Genomic DNA, 14,381 nt, shown 5'->3' with positions numbered 1-14,381 from the left:
CTGAAATGAACAAACATTGTATCTGCACTGTCGCTCAATGTAGACTGCTGCCTTAACGAACAATTATTTATAGTGTGCGCCAACGACGCGTTCCGTCGCATTCCGCATATGCATGCCCCCCTCCCCCCCCTCCCCACCTCATTCGACCATACTCTGCGATACGCGCGACGCAGTACAACACAGCAGAGCAGAGCGGACACAATATTTATGTATTCATGCTGCCTTATGTTGTATTTTTAAGATAAATTCCAAGAATTAATTTGAAACGAACTGTAGAGGTAAACAATGAATTTCTCGGAATATTTATTTCAAACATTTCTCTGAAATACGAGTATTAGGGAAGCTAAACATACTTAATAAATCAACAGCATTTTTTAACGAATTCTTTTTTTCACATTATTTTAACTAGGGCTTATTTTCGGGGGAGGGCTTATATTACAAAAAGTTCCGAAAATCTCGATAGGGCTTATTTTCGGGGGATGTCTTATTTTCAGAAAAAGACGGTATATATCTGTGGTGGGCTGGCGCCCTGCCCGGAGTTTGTTTCCTGCCTTGCGCCCTGTGTTGGCTGGGATTGGCTCCAGCAGACCCCCGTGACCGTGTAGTTAGGATATAGCGGGTTGGATAATGGATGGATATATATATATATATATATATAATATACACATATACACACACACACACACTAGTCATTTAGCCCATTACAATAACGGGCGCTAGAACAGTAGTGCATAAACATTAGTAGGAACAGTCTATATTAATTGACCTCATTCTTTTTGTTGGTCGTATTTTTCTTTCTTTCAGCCTTTCTTTTGTTGATGTTTACTTGCTGAGCTGACCGTTCTTCGTGGGCTGCCGCCGTGTATTGTGTGTCTTTAATTTTCTTTGACAGTAATACTATCTTGTATGGATCTATTCAATAAGGGCGCTCACAAAAAGGCGAGCTTCAAAAGGGCGACCTAAATTGAGCGTGGCGAATAAAGGAGTTCGTAGATAATTTAGTTCAAATGGCTCTGGAATATGTGAAGAGCAACAAAGGTGCAGATCTTTATTTACGCGCACCTTTATTCGCTGTGCCCAATTGAGGTTGCCCTTTTGAGGCTCGCCCTTATTGAAGGATGCCTGTGCGCGCCCTTATTGAAGGATACCGTCTTGTACGTCCGCTGGCTTGTACGTCCGTAATATACCTTTAATTTTCTCTGGCGGTAATACAGGCGTGCGCGTCGGTAATATGCCTTTAATCTCCTCTGACAGTAATACTGGCTTGTATGTGGCTGTAATATGCGTCACTGTATTGTGTACCTTTAATTTCCTCTCGCAGTAATACTGGTTTGTACTTCCGTAAAACGCTTCTAACTTTCTCTGACAGTAATATCGCACATCGCACCGTGCCCCGCGCATGTGCACTTCATCAGAAGACAACCACACACGGACACCTGGACGCACATAGGGATTTTATATATGTGTGTATGTTTGTGTGTGTGTGTGCAAAAAGGATGCTTTTGACATTATAAATTCATTTTTAAAGTTACTCATAATAACTTAACATTCCCAAACTAACTTAATGAAATTTACGGTCACTGGAGGTTATCTATCCCAGCAGTGCCGAGCACAAGGCAGAAAACAACACTCACCATTGCATTAGTCCATTATTGGAGCCTTTTAAACTTACTTACACAAGTGCGCGCACACACACACACACAATTAAAACAATTTGTAATCATTACTCAATCCAACCTGCAAGTGTCTGGGGATGTGGAAAACCAATGTACTTGGGAAGAAAAAACACACAGTCATAGTGCAAGCAAAACTCACCAAATTTCCTTAAAATCATTCATAACAATTCCTGCAATACCCTCACCTTTTGCAAAGGGTGTACTCCTCGCTGCTAGTAACTCCACGAGGGGGTGGTCGAAACTGCCATCCATCCTCAATATCTTAAAAGAAAGATGGGAGTTAACAAACCATAGCACATTTTTGAATAACCACCCATAAAGAAGAAAGTGACAGTATAAAATGAAACAAAAAAACCCAACACACCGATAGCCTCTTAAGTGGGTAATTTCAAAAGATGAATGTAACACAATAAAGCTCATTTCTATTTCACAATTTGAGAAATGATACATATAAGAATGTGTAAGATAGTGTGAGCAGAGACAAGGAAGTTGCTAACTTAACAACAATGCCAATTTGCGGAGTTCTGTTGCCCAAATAATTAGAAAACAGCCACTTGCCCATTGGAGAGGGTTTGCAAGATGAGAAATAAAAAAATTCCTTAGTGCTGATAAAAGACCATAAAGGCTCTCAAAGCCAGATAGTGTTTGAAAAAGTAATTAACTAAAATGCAATTTTATGTAAGAGCACAAATAAACTGTTGGTACTAACTTTTTAAAGTTTGTAGGGTATCTATTTGCTGCAGTGTAAATGAACAAATGGGATGACAATTTGAAATGCTCTACAAAAACAATCTTGTGTGATTTTTTGCAAAATACCCATGTTTAAATTTTTGATTTCTACACTATATCTCATTTTTAGGTAGCCTCCAATAACACCCCACTAGTAAACAATTAAAAATGACACTTCAGTGTGAAAGAAGTACTGACAACAATAGATGTCACAATAAAATTAACTGGTGGCAAAATACAGAATATTTGTTTTCATTATGGACAATATTCTGCATTTTCGATCCTTATCATTTTGATAATTTCCATTTGTGATATTTAGCAGTCAAGAGAAAAAATGATTCCTCTTTTTTCTAGACACCTAAAAAGACAGCACAGGAAAGTATTTCAACATACTATTTAAATACAGGAAATGAAAGTGGAACTTTAATTATAAGTGAGGTTTTCCTCATTGAAGTGTGTTTGATTTCTGATAATCTACTGTATATTAGTTTTTCCCTTACAATTGCAATAAGTGGATGGGTTGCCAAGTAATCTGGGAAATCTCACTATAAGGGGTGGATGAAAGTGCTGCAACATCTAACTTTGCAAACTGAATTAATTTATCAAATTGAATGATTTCCTAAACCAGCATCATCACCTTATGCTAGACGCATGATGCAATGTGTATCTTGAAATCACTGAAAAATTGGAGACAACTTTGTAATTAGTCACACATTATGATTCACTTATGGTCACAGCAACTGTGGAGTTGCAAAATTTTATCAATAGCATTCCTTATATGTAACATACCTTCCATGTAAAATTCGTTATAAGTGGTTTTGAGATTTAAATCTGACATTGACTTAAGGCAATAACCTGATCCCACCTTGCCCCAAACTGCAAATGCATTTAGGGAGCTCTCACCTTCTTTCAATGATATAACTTACAATGCAAAGCAAACAGCAGTGTTGTCACCTTCTGTTTATTATAAAAACATTAGAAAATGTGATTCAGTATGCCTTTTGTAAATGTGACTTAATTCCAAATTTGTATGTGTGCCTTTATTGCTCTTAAAAGACATTCTGTCCATTATTTATTCGCTGCCACTTATTTATTTACTGGTGCCATGTCTTTAAAAAGGTTACACTTCCAGCCCCTTCATCACGCGATGCAACATTAATACATTTTTCCTGGGGAAACTGTGATTACTGAATAAGGTACAGATAGCACATGTCCAATGAAAAGCTTCCACATTAAATACAGGACTGAATAAAAAAAATGAAGACACATATTCTGTTGACTTTGTATTAAATAGATTTTGTAAACATGAAGCCTGCAGTGCCTCTTCCTACGTATTTCATTTCGGGATGGTCTAAGTGTAGTCATATATTAGGAGACAACATTTGCAGATTAATTTGAATTCTTTGTTTGTGGCTGCAATTTAGGTCTCGTTTTTTAATCAGGCTTTCATTCCAATACAAACCAGAACAGATATAAAGTATGATCTGCAATTGGCACAAAGACTCCTACAACAAACCGTACCTAATTTACAGTGGCAGGTTGAAAAACAACCAATGCTAGAGTAAAATCATCTTCTCTGACAGAAATTACCTATTAAACAACAACTTAGCTTTTCTGGGACAGAAATACTTAGCCTACTATTTGTCTTTCATTACTTTTTTGTCATTATAATTTAGATCTGTGTCATTAAACTAAATTAAAAATTACAAATGACATTTCATCCTCAAAAACATGACAGGATTAAAGAAAAAAAGTGAATCTGTTATAATAAGTACAAAACATAAAAATCAAAGATGTCTTTCGGCAATAAAGTAGCCACTTCATCACCAAGTTGTTAGATGAGAAGTGTTAATATACTTATGCTATGATTTTAAAGATGATGAATTTCTTCATTTAAAGTAACGTCTTTAACAATTGTTTTGTCTTATAATGACTAAACAAAATGTAACACTCTCAAACCTGCTTGATCCATTTCAAGGTCAAAAGGAGCAAGAGCCTATCTCTGCAGTACATAGCCCTGGACAGGGTACTAGTTCACCACAGGACCTAAACATGCATACACGTACACTCGCACTTATACAGAGCCAAATTTTAATCTTTAATAGTGTATCCAGCAAGTGTTTGGGGATGTAACAGAAACATACAAACAGTCAGAAGGAGAGTGTGAAAACTCAGCTGGGACAATGAGCTGCTACTGGATTCAAACCCAGGATTCTGAATTCTGAGGAAGGGATTCAACCCATTCTGTCACCATTTCATTCAGTCTTTTGATGATTTACAAGCAAAATTTAAATTCTGAAAGATTAATTTGAGTGTATAGTGTGATATTCACTTGTGTTTTGCATTAGGAATCACTAACTTCCAATGTATGTAAATTTTAAAGGCATTATTTTTCAAAAACATGTTACTGCTAGAAGGAAAAAACTGAGCAAGAAGTGGTGTACACAGATGAATAGCAAAGTAAAACACACTAGTCTCTGAAAACAATAATATGGAATAATCATAGCAACGAAGATGTTTTTCCAACAAAAATCTCAGCCCAAAATGAAAGGAATGACAGAAAAAATATGATGCTTTGATCTTCAGCCTTAGGGCCAACATACTGATGAAAACTTCATCCTGGATTTACCAGCAAATATGTATGAGAATGTCACTGTACTTGTCAATGAGGTGAGAGTTAAAAGAACATTCAAATAAAATGTCAAAGGTCTTAAACACACAAGGAAGTCTTAAGTAGAATAGAAGGAGAAAAGAATGAGTTTCAGAATGGGTAAGTTAAAGTTTCAACTTTAACTGCATCAAAAGGCTATGTTATGACCTGAAAAAAGCAGTTCATGTAAAAAGGCCAAAATTATATTATATGAAACAATTAGTTTACAAGTAAGGAGGAAATATTTCACCCAATCAATGAAACAGATTTAAAATGGGTATGGAAAATGCCACTTCTAAGAAAAGACCTACCACTGGTAACTAAATAAAACAATGTCCATAGTTTTTTCCAACAAAGAAATGCTAGATCATTATGTTCAATAAAGACATTAAAAAGAACATTTCAGTTCAAACTAATGTAGGATTACATATAATTCTAAATGGTTAAGAAATGTAATATTGACATTGCATTTGTATATTAAAAACAAACTCATAACAATAATATATATGAATAAACAGAAAAGGCAGATGATTATTCATTATAGCGTAATGTTCTGATTAAAGCCAATGCAGTTTTATTGAATGCAGTGGTCTCATTTATTTAAAAAAAAAAAAAATCAAATGTGGCTTTGGTTAAATATAGAGGTACAATTTGATCTCCAAAAAATTTAAAGCTGAGTACATTAGTTTAGTATATTTATATATAAATATATATATTTTAAAGTTGAGATTGCAGCCAATTATATTACCTTATAGTGTTCCAAACCTTATCAAGCTTAACAGCTACTACTGCTGGTGGCAAGAAATCTTTCATATACCTCAAGTTACAAAAACGTCTTCCTTCTTATTATTTAACAAAGTATTTCTCTTAAAGAGGCAAATAACATTTTTAAAAGATGTTATGTTAAAGCATCCTCATTTAAGACCACTGTTTTTTCAAACAGAAAGGCTTTTAAATGTGTCTGTACACCTGGTCCTGTGTAACAGCATATAAGGTAAATCAATACAAGACATTTATTAACACTATTTAATCACTGCAGATTGTAGATGTATTTTATTCTTTTAACACGCAACGCCACATTCAAGTGCCGACTGTGAACACACTTAAAAAGAGATGACCACATCAAGAAAACCATGTAAAGCCAGATTGTAAATTACAGCATCCAGTCTGTACTTTAGTATTAATTTCTCTATTAGGCTACTCTTTCACATGTTGGTTCACAAAGTAAGGTTGATAATAGGTTATGCTTTAAAAATATCATGGACTTCAAAAGATTTAAAGACTTAACTTCCAAGCACACAAGGCTATCAGTATACCTTACTGAAAACATAAACAGTTTTCTAAAGAGCCAAAAGAAACAATCATTGGTCCATTCCATATGATAAAGCTAATCAGGAACTGAACTTAAATGTTACAAAGAAAAATAAAATTATAATTTTAGACAGCACCATTCACTCTAATTAGTGTGAAGTTTCAGATTTGAAGCCAATGGATCCCATCACATTTACAGAATTACATATACAGGTGACTTAATCAGAGGAGATGAAGCTATTCTAACAACCTCTAGTTTAATGAATCAGCAAAAGAACTGTATGGATATACAGGCGTCTATGATATTATTTATCTTTGTAGACTGGGTTGTTCAACATCCTTGAACCATTTTAAAGGACTATAATTAAAAAATACTAAATGACAAACATCAGAATTTAAAAAGTGCCTATTATGGATTTTTACTTTTTTTTTTATACCAGAACAGATGAAGCCTTAGTTTACATAAGGTGGATGCAACAAAAAAGCACCAGATAATCTATACTTTCTGGAAAAAATAATACTGTCTTCTTTTCTTTTTGATACTTTACCTTCCTCTGTTTCTTCCACATATCCTGAGGTTATCACATTACTTGCTGCCTAAAAAAACAGAAATGTCATAAATGAGGATTAAAGGCCGTCAAAAAGAAAGGGAATAGCAGGAATTTTATTAATTTTGAGGCTGAGAGAAGTCTGAGACTAGTTATGGTAATGCTATAGTTTGGGGTCTAGAGAAGTTAAAAATCAATCATTGATCCATATTACCTTACCATTCTTGAATACAGGTCACCTCTTCTGATGTTCTAAACAAAGCCAAATCCTACCTCATAAAGCAAAGAACACTAACAAAATGGTCCTAGTCTATCATCTTACCAGGACATTTACCTCTATTTCAGCAAGCAGCATTTTCAGTCTGGACAAATCCTTGGTCACCATTCCATTCTAGAAAAAAGAGCCGCACTTTATATTAAAAGCAAATACTGATTGTAACACAGCCCACACACCATACAGAAAGTCATAGCTGTTTTTGTTAGCCCCTACACTACCAGCTTGTTCTAGTGAATCAATTGTAATGTCTTATTGTTACTTTTTGGGGCGGTATGGTGGTGCAGTGGTAGCACTGCTGCCTTGCAGTTAGGAGACCTGGGTTCACTTCCCAGGTACTCCAAGTGTGGAGTCTGCATGTTCTCCCCGTGTCTGCGTGGGTTTCCTCCTGGTGCTAGGGTTTCCTCCCACAGTCCAAAGACATGCAAGGTTAGGTGCATTGGCGATCCTAAATTGTCCCTAGTGTGTGCCCTATGGTGGTCTGGCGCCCTGCCCGGGATTTGTTCCTGCCTTGCGTCCTGTACTGCCTGGGATTGGTTCCAGCAGACCCCTGTGACCCTGTGTTAGGATATAGCGAGTTAGATAATGACTGACTGACTGTTACTTTTTGATACACGTCATATGTTTATATATGCCCTGTTTAGTAATTTGTGTTTGCTGTCCATGTACTGGTTATTCATTTCGCAATTACTGCACAATATACTTTACTTATTTATTTATTTACTGATTGATTGATTGATTGATTGTATTATTTGTTGTATGAGTGTTTCTACTGCTGTATACATCTAAATTTCCCCTTGGGATTAATAAAGGTTATTTAATCTATTGCATTAGTTTTATTGTTTAGACTTGAGTACATTCTGTCTAAAGTTTATACAGTATGTAAGCTGTTTCAACACTACCATTTCTCTTTGTGATCAATAAAGTCCGTACTTATGTAATACACAGTAGTGTCAAACTTGTTTTTGCTTAAAAAAAAAAAAAGTTACAAGTGGAATAAGTGGTGGTAAAGCAACTATTACTATTTTTTCAATTAACACAAGGAACCATATCCAGAATATCCAGCATTCTCTTTTCTTGAAAACAGAAACTCTAAGGGTTGTACTACTACTATAGTCATAAAATCAAATGTAAGAGAGGCATATTGGCATGCTTTTCCACATGAAAGACATGGAAAAAGATACAGTGGTGTTTTCTTTTTTTTTTTTGTTTGAACACTGCAGAGTCAAGTTCCTTCATTACTTACAATTATTGTACAAGGCCAAAACAATCTAAATAACTTAAAACAGCACCAAGGCTTTAATTTTCATCAACATGACGACATAGACTGATATCTATTAGTGACCATAACATCAACACAGCCTCAATGAAGTTGTTTTCATTAATGTAGAACAAAGCAAGCAAGCAATTTCACAGAGGTTTTAAATCACAACGAGCCTGGACCAATTCATGGTATGGTGCTAATGGGAAGGCGGCCTAAATGACATGCTTAACCAAAACAATAGCTATAAAGTATTACAGATTGGATTCAGAGATGGTCACAAAATCAAGCAATGCTAACTTTAAAAATAAAAACAAAGACAGCAAATTATCTATCCCTCAATTATCAAACATCCATCCATCCATTTTCCAACCCGCTGAATCTGAACACAGGGTCACGGGGGTCTGCTGGAGCCAATCCCAGCCAACACAGGGCACAAGGCAGGAACCAATCCCGGGCAGGGTGCCAACCCACCGCAGAACACACACAAACACACCCACACACCAAGCACACACTAGGGCCAATTTAGCATCGCCAATCCACCTAACCTGCAGTTAAATCCAATTCCGGGTTACAGGAAGCCAAAACTTACCTTGGCAACATCACATACAGTGCTACTACTTATCCTGGATGCGATGTTTGTTAATCACGAGGCACACTCATGTACACATCTAAACTCACTCAAACTGAGGCCTTTCAGAGTCACTAATTATTCAAACATGTGTCATTGGAACTTGGGAGGAGGTCTGAAACACACAGCGGAAGCCAACATGGTCAGATCCCGTGTTGGATCTTAAGCCTAGGACTCGAGAACTTTGAGGTAGCAACACCTGCATTACTGCCACACTCATGGTGTCAATCACGACTCAATTAAATTTCTGTATTAAGTCCTGAATCTGACATTATGGATCATAACATATTTCGGAAAAGACTTGTGGATTTTCAAGGTTTTGAGCAATTGTATTGAAATGGCTTAACTTATTTAACTTAAGGACTTTTTTCTTTTAAGTCAAGATATTACGCATGGTTATCTACATTTTTTTTCATTGTACAAGCTATTGCTCTAACAGGAACAAGATACTATTTGCTATCTCAAAGAGCATGAGGTAACCCTTTAATAATTATGCAGATGCTCCTTTAGGTGCTTACACATAGCTAGCACCAGTTTTTGCTAACTTTCTAAATTCTTTAATATATTATATTTCATTCAATGCCAACTAAATTTTAACTTCTTTAAAATAAAAGAAAACAAAACAGAGTTTTTTCTTATTGTTACAAGCACTAAAAAATGACAAAAGTATTAAGCAAAATTGGTTTGCGAGTAATTATAATACTTATTTGAATTTTTAAATTATACACTGAAAATGTCATTAAGGTACTGATTCATCTTAGAAACCTTGTGGGGTTAGATTCTGCTTCATTTTTCCAGATGTTAAACAAATTTGTTCTGTTTTACATTGACGGAATTATTACAAAACACTATTTGGTTTGCACCTTATTACAACAGTCTACAGCCACTGTACAAAAAAAAAATCTTCATCTGCTGGCTTTTAAAGCTCTTAATAGTACAGATTTAAGTATGTGTAATTGCTCATTCATTAGTTTGTATTTGAAACCATTTTCTTAAGAGCATATAGTGCTTGGTTACTCACTATATTAATGATAAAGCACAAAAGGAGTGGTATATCAAACTTCTGCTTTATCCATTACAATACAATACAATACAATTTATTTTTATATAGCCCAAAATCACACAAGAAGTGCCACAATGGCCTTTAACAGACCCTGCCTTTTGACAAACCCCAACCTTGACTCTCTAAGACGACAAGGGAAAAACTCCCAAAAAAACTCATGTAAGGGGAAAAAAATGGCAGAAACCTTGGGAATGGCAGTTCAAAGAAAGACCACTTTCCTGGTAGGTTGGGCGTGTAGTGGGTGTCAAAAAAAGGGGGTAATTACAATACAGAGAACAGAACACAAGTAATCCTCAAATTACTGTTCGTTACTGGTCAAGCGACTTCATTAGACTATTTTAAAACAATCTAGAAAGGCACTTTTTCTCTGAAGTGTTTTCCTAAATTTGTCTTCATGTTAGGAACTGTCTATTTTAATATACCTATTTGTTAATTATTATAAATGCCTTGTACTTGATTTGTAATACTATAGAGGTGTAAGGTTACTAGTTATTGCTTGGTTTTGAATTTAAAAAAAAAAAAGGTTCCAGCAGCAAGCTGTAACTGAAACAACATAACTGTAGGAGCTGACAATGTTTACCTCAGAAAAAATATATATGTGTATATTTTATTCTTGCTGTGCAGCACCTGTAAAGTAAGGTTTGAAGGTTAGTTATAACAGAGGAATGGGATATGACACCAGGCTGCCTTTGACTAAGGCTTTTTATTAATGAAATTATATTTATTTCCAGATATCTGTGTTTCAATACAACAGTCAAACACATGCTGCAAGCAACAAAAGAAGAAAATCAGTCCAATCAAAAATAAAATCAATTCTGAAAAATCACAAACACAGTTAAGGTTGATTAAGTTAGGGCTTTCATTTACAGCATTCTTTTCTTGGCCCATGGTTATGTGCACTGCATAATTCAGGCATTGTGGTATAAGTGAACTGTGTAACAGTAAGCGTTTATAATTAGAAAGATCTGTAAGCAATGTGATTTTTCCTTAATGCATATAGAGTAGAAAATTAATTTATAAATAAGTTCTTTATTTTTTTTTTTAAGGAAAATGGTAATGGATTTAAGAGTAGAGCTGCATAAACATGCATCTGAAAAAAGACAAAAACAGGTGAAAGATATATCCATATTTTGATTACAATAAAAATGAACATTATAAACACATTTCAATACATTTGCTGTCATTAATTTCTCAACAGACAATACTCTTCACTACTCAAGTCTATTTTTCAACACTAAATTGAATTTGATCTCTGTTTCACTTGTAAATGTTAAGAAGGGGGCGGCACGGTGGCGCAGTGGTAGCGCTGCTGCCTCGCAGTTAGGAGACCCGGGTTTGCTTCCCAGGTCCTCCCTGCATGGATTTTGCATGTTCTCCCCGTGTCTGCGTGGGTTTCCTCCGGGTACTCGGTTTCCTCCCACAGTCCAAAGACATGCAGGTTAGGTGCATTGGCGATTCTAAATTGCCCCTTGTGTGTTGGGTGTGTGTGCATGTGCGTGCCCTGCCCGGGGTTTTTTTTTCCTGCTCTTGCGCCCTATGTTGGCTGGGATTGACTCCAGCAGACCCCCGTGACCCTGTAGTTAGGATATAGCGGGTTGGATAATGGATGGATGGATGTTAAGAAGGTCTAAACATGATGTAGAAGAACAGATTAAAATTGTGCAATAATACACTATGAACACATAGTTCTTAAAATGCAAAGATTAGTACAATAATTGAGACAAGATAAATTTAACATACAGACTGCAAATCATGGGTATGGTAATTATTGTTGTTAGAATATCAAACTAAAGAGGATCAGAAGTGATCACGAGATTCCCTGCCTCCAACATATTTCTATATAGCTCTATTCTCTTTTCAGCTTTTGAATAAGTTTCATTACAGGTATCATGATGTTACAAAGACTGGCTGAAACAGCCCTGTTGTCTTGTTCCACTTACAGTTCTAAATTGTGTCTTTGGTGTACAGTCAATAAGCTTACAACTAAAAACATTTTTTGCATCTCCTGGAATTTGTGTAGTGTTTTCTTAATGCAAATAGATATGGGATTAATCCACCCCTTTAAAAATATATATCGGAATAGTAATAGACTTTATATTATTATTAAACATGTTTCAACAGCAGTATTTAAATGTTCATCTGCATATCAGGCTGATTTCAGACTACTGACCATAAAAAGCCACTTTGAAATCTTTTTTTCACTTTAAAAATGTTTAAAGTTTAAAAATAAATTAAATCCCTGTGCCAACAGGTGCTCTATTTTTCTGCCAAGTAAATATTATGCCACCTCACATTTTCATTTTATAAATGCCAGAACTAAAAAATTATAGAAATGTGGTGTTTAGACCTGCTTAAATCTGAAAAGCATGACTAATTTGCAAATAGTTTTCGCCTTTGGACAAAAAGGCCATTAAATAATTTAGCAGCACTGTTAAAGGTTTTGAGATATGGACAAAACGGAATTCCTTATTAGGCCAGTGTCAATTCTGGGGTTATAATTCCTTAATGTACACACTTAAGCCTACTTTATATTACAATCATAACAAAGAAGGCCTAGAACCATGATATCCTGCTTTAACTCACCAAAGGTTCCTTCAACAGAGACTTGGTAAGGATATTGTGTACATCCTGCAAGCTGCCTTCCAGAAACATGCAGCGAAGCACTGCCTGAAAGGACCCATCTCCCTTGGCCAACTCCTCCGCGAGCACTGTAGACAAAATGAATGCATAGTTTTCTAACATAGACTCTCATTATACAGTACCTTTCCAAGTAAAAGCCATCACTAGGGTCATTCAAGAGCAAAAAATAAGAATAAAATATAACAACATGTACAATTGACAGGACAATTTTAACTTTATTCAGGTAGTACAGCAAACATTCAACACTTTAGTAAATCAAAGCTGAAGAGATCGAAATCTCTATTCAAAGTGAACAAATAGGTCCTTGGCCTTGGCTTTTAACAAATCTGCCAGCCTTCTGGGTGTCTTAAAACCTAGTTGTCAGTTTTGTAATTAGTCTTTAAGATCTAAAAGGGCTAACATTCACAGGCATCCCAGGGGTCTCACCATTTATTTAGAGTGAGTGGTTTAGGCAAAATTTGCTGTTCACATCTTTTTATTGCAAATCTTTGAAGATGACTCTCAAGCACATCGCCAATGTCTTTCATTACTGACCTCTACTTACATCTGATCTGGGAATCATTCTTAATTCACATTAGCTACTCACCATGTCTGCAAGTCCTCATCAGCTTGATCATAGTTTTTCTGAGAAACAAAAAAGGAAAAATATATGTACTATTTAATTGTTAGCAACAACACTTAATCCAAGAACAGTTGTCTTAATCCTGAGCAGTAAGTCAGCAAACATGCTGTCGCTATAACCTTCAATTTACTAGATGATAAATGGACGTGGCACACAAAGATAGATTGTATGTCCATCTCCACATGCCTGGTAACTGAAAACATATACACTTCTTTAATACATTTCGTTAAGTTTAGATTTCTGACATCAGTTCCATCACCCCTAATCATACAGCATCTTCGAAAATGGAAGCCAAAATATGGCACAGTAATGGAACTCTATGTATCCATAGACCCAAAAAGTATGCTTGTGTTTAATTAAATTTCCATCAAAGTAATATTGCTTCATTAAATTTCATTTGAGACTTATTGTCAAGCATAAAACTTTGAACTGGACACTTAAACTAAGTGCTCTATTTGCCCTCGAAACTGCCCAACTTATTTTAAACCAACATTTCAAAGAAAAAGTTCCCACTGTAAGGTAAGGTACAATTCAATCATCTCTGTCATCAAGAACTGACTTACCAACTGCAGAAGCGCTGCTATCCTACAGAGCAGGGCCTTATTGCGGGCAAAATCACTGCTCTGCTGGAACGCCACGCTGGAGCTCGAGTGGATATGGCTGAGGGAGAGGAGGGCCTCAGTGCAGTGCCTCGCTGCTGCCTCGTACTCCTGCTTTCGCAACGATTCACATGCTTGTTCACAGGACTTTTCTGGCCTCCTGTCTGCCATGACTCAGAGGACAGAAAATCTGCAAAAGTAATAAATGACCCAGGTCACTAAGTGTTCTCAAGCCCAGATTGGAGGAAAAGGGGCAGCAAGGAAATGGATCATAAAAGAATCTGGTCTAATAAAGTCTAATGTCATAATAAATATGAAGCTTAAAAATGGCAATGATAATTAGAAAATAAGACTATGCATAACACAAAGTGCTAAGT

The 14,381-nt window shown here is 35.8% G+C and overlaps 1 protein-coding gene across 1 annotated transcript in view; it reads right to left on the bottom strand.

Moving 5' to 3' along the window:
- The window catches only part of helz (helicase with zinc finger), a 54,188-nt gene extending 40,010 nt beyond the window's left edge, over positions 1 to 14,178 (bottom strand). Inside the window, 7 exon segments of the mRNA XM_051919067.1 lie at positions 1,862 to 1,937; positions 6,915 to 6,963; positions 7,249 to 7,305; positions 12,727 to 12,851; positions 13,370 to 13,379; positions 13,381 to 13,407; positions 13,969 to 14,178. Coding sequence (XP_051775027.1) covers positions 1,862 to 1,937; positions 6,915 to 6,963; positions 7,249 to 7,305; positions 12,727 to 12,851; positions 13,370 to 13,379; positions 13,381 to 13,407; positions 13,969 to 14,175 — 551 coding nt within the window. The 5' untranslated portion in view covers positions 14,176 to 14,178.
- Between the last annotated feature and the right edge of the window lie 203 nt (positions 14,179 to 14,381).

The sequence above is a fragment of the Erpetoichthys calabaricus genome, chromosome 14 (assembly GCF_900747795.2).
Source record: "Erpetoichthys calabaricus chromosome 14, fErpCal1.3, whole genome shotgun sequence".
Classification (NCBI taxonomy): Eukaryota; Metazoa; Chordata; class Cladistia; order Polypteriformes; family Polypteridae; genus Erpetoichthys; species Erpetoichthys calabaricus.
This window is presented reverse-complemented; position numbering and strand designations above follow the sequence as displayed.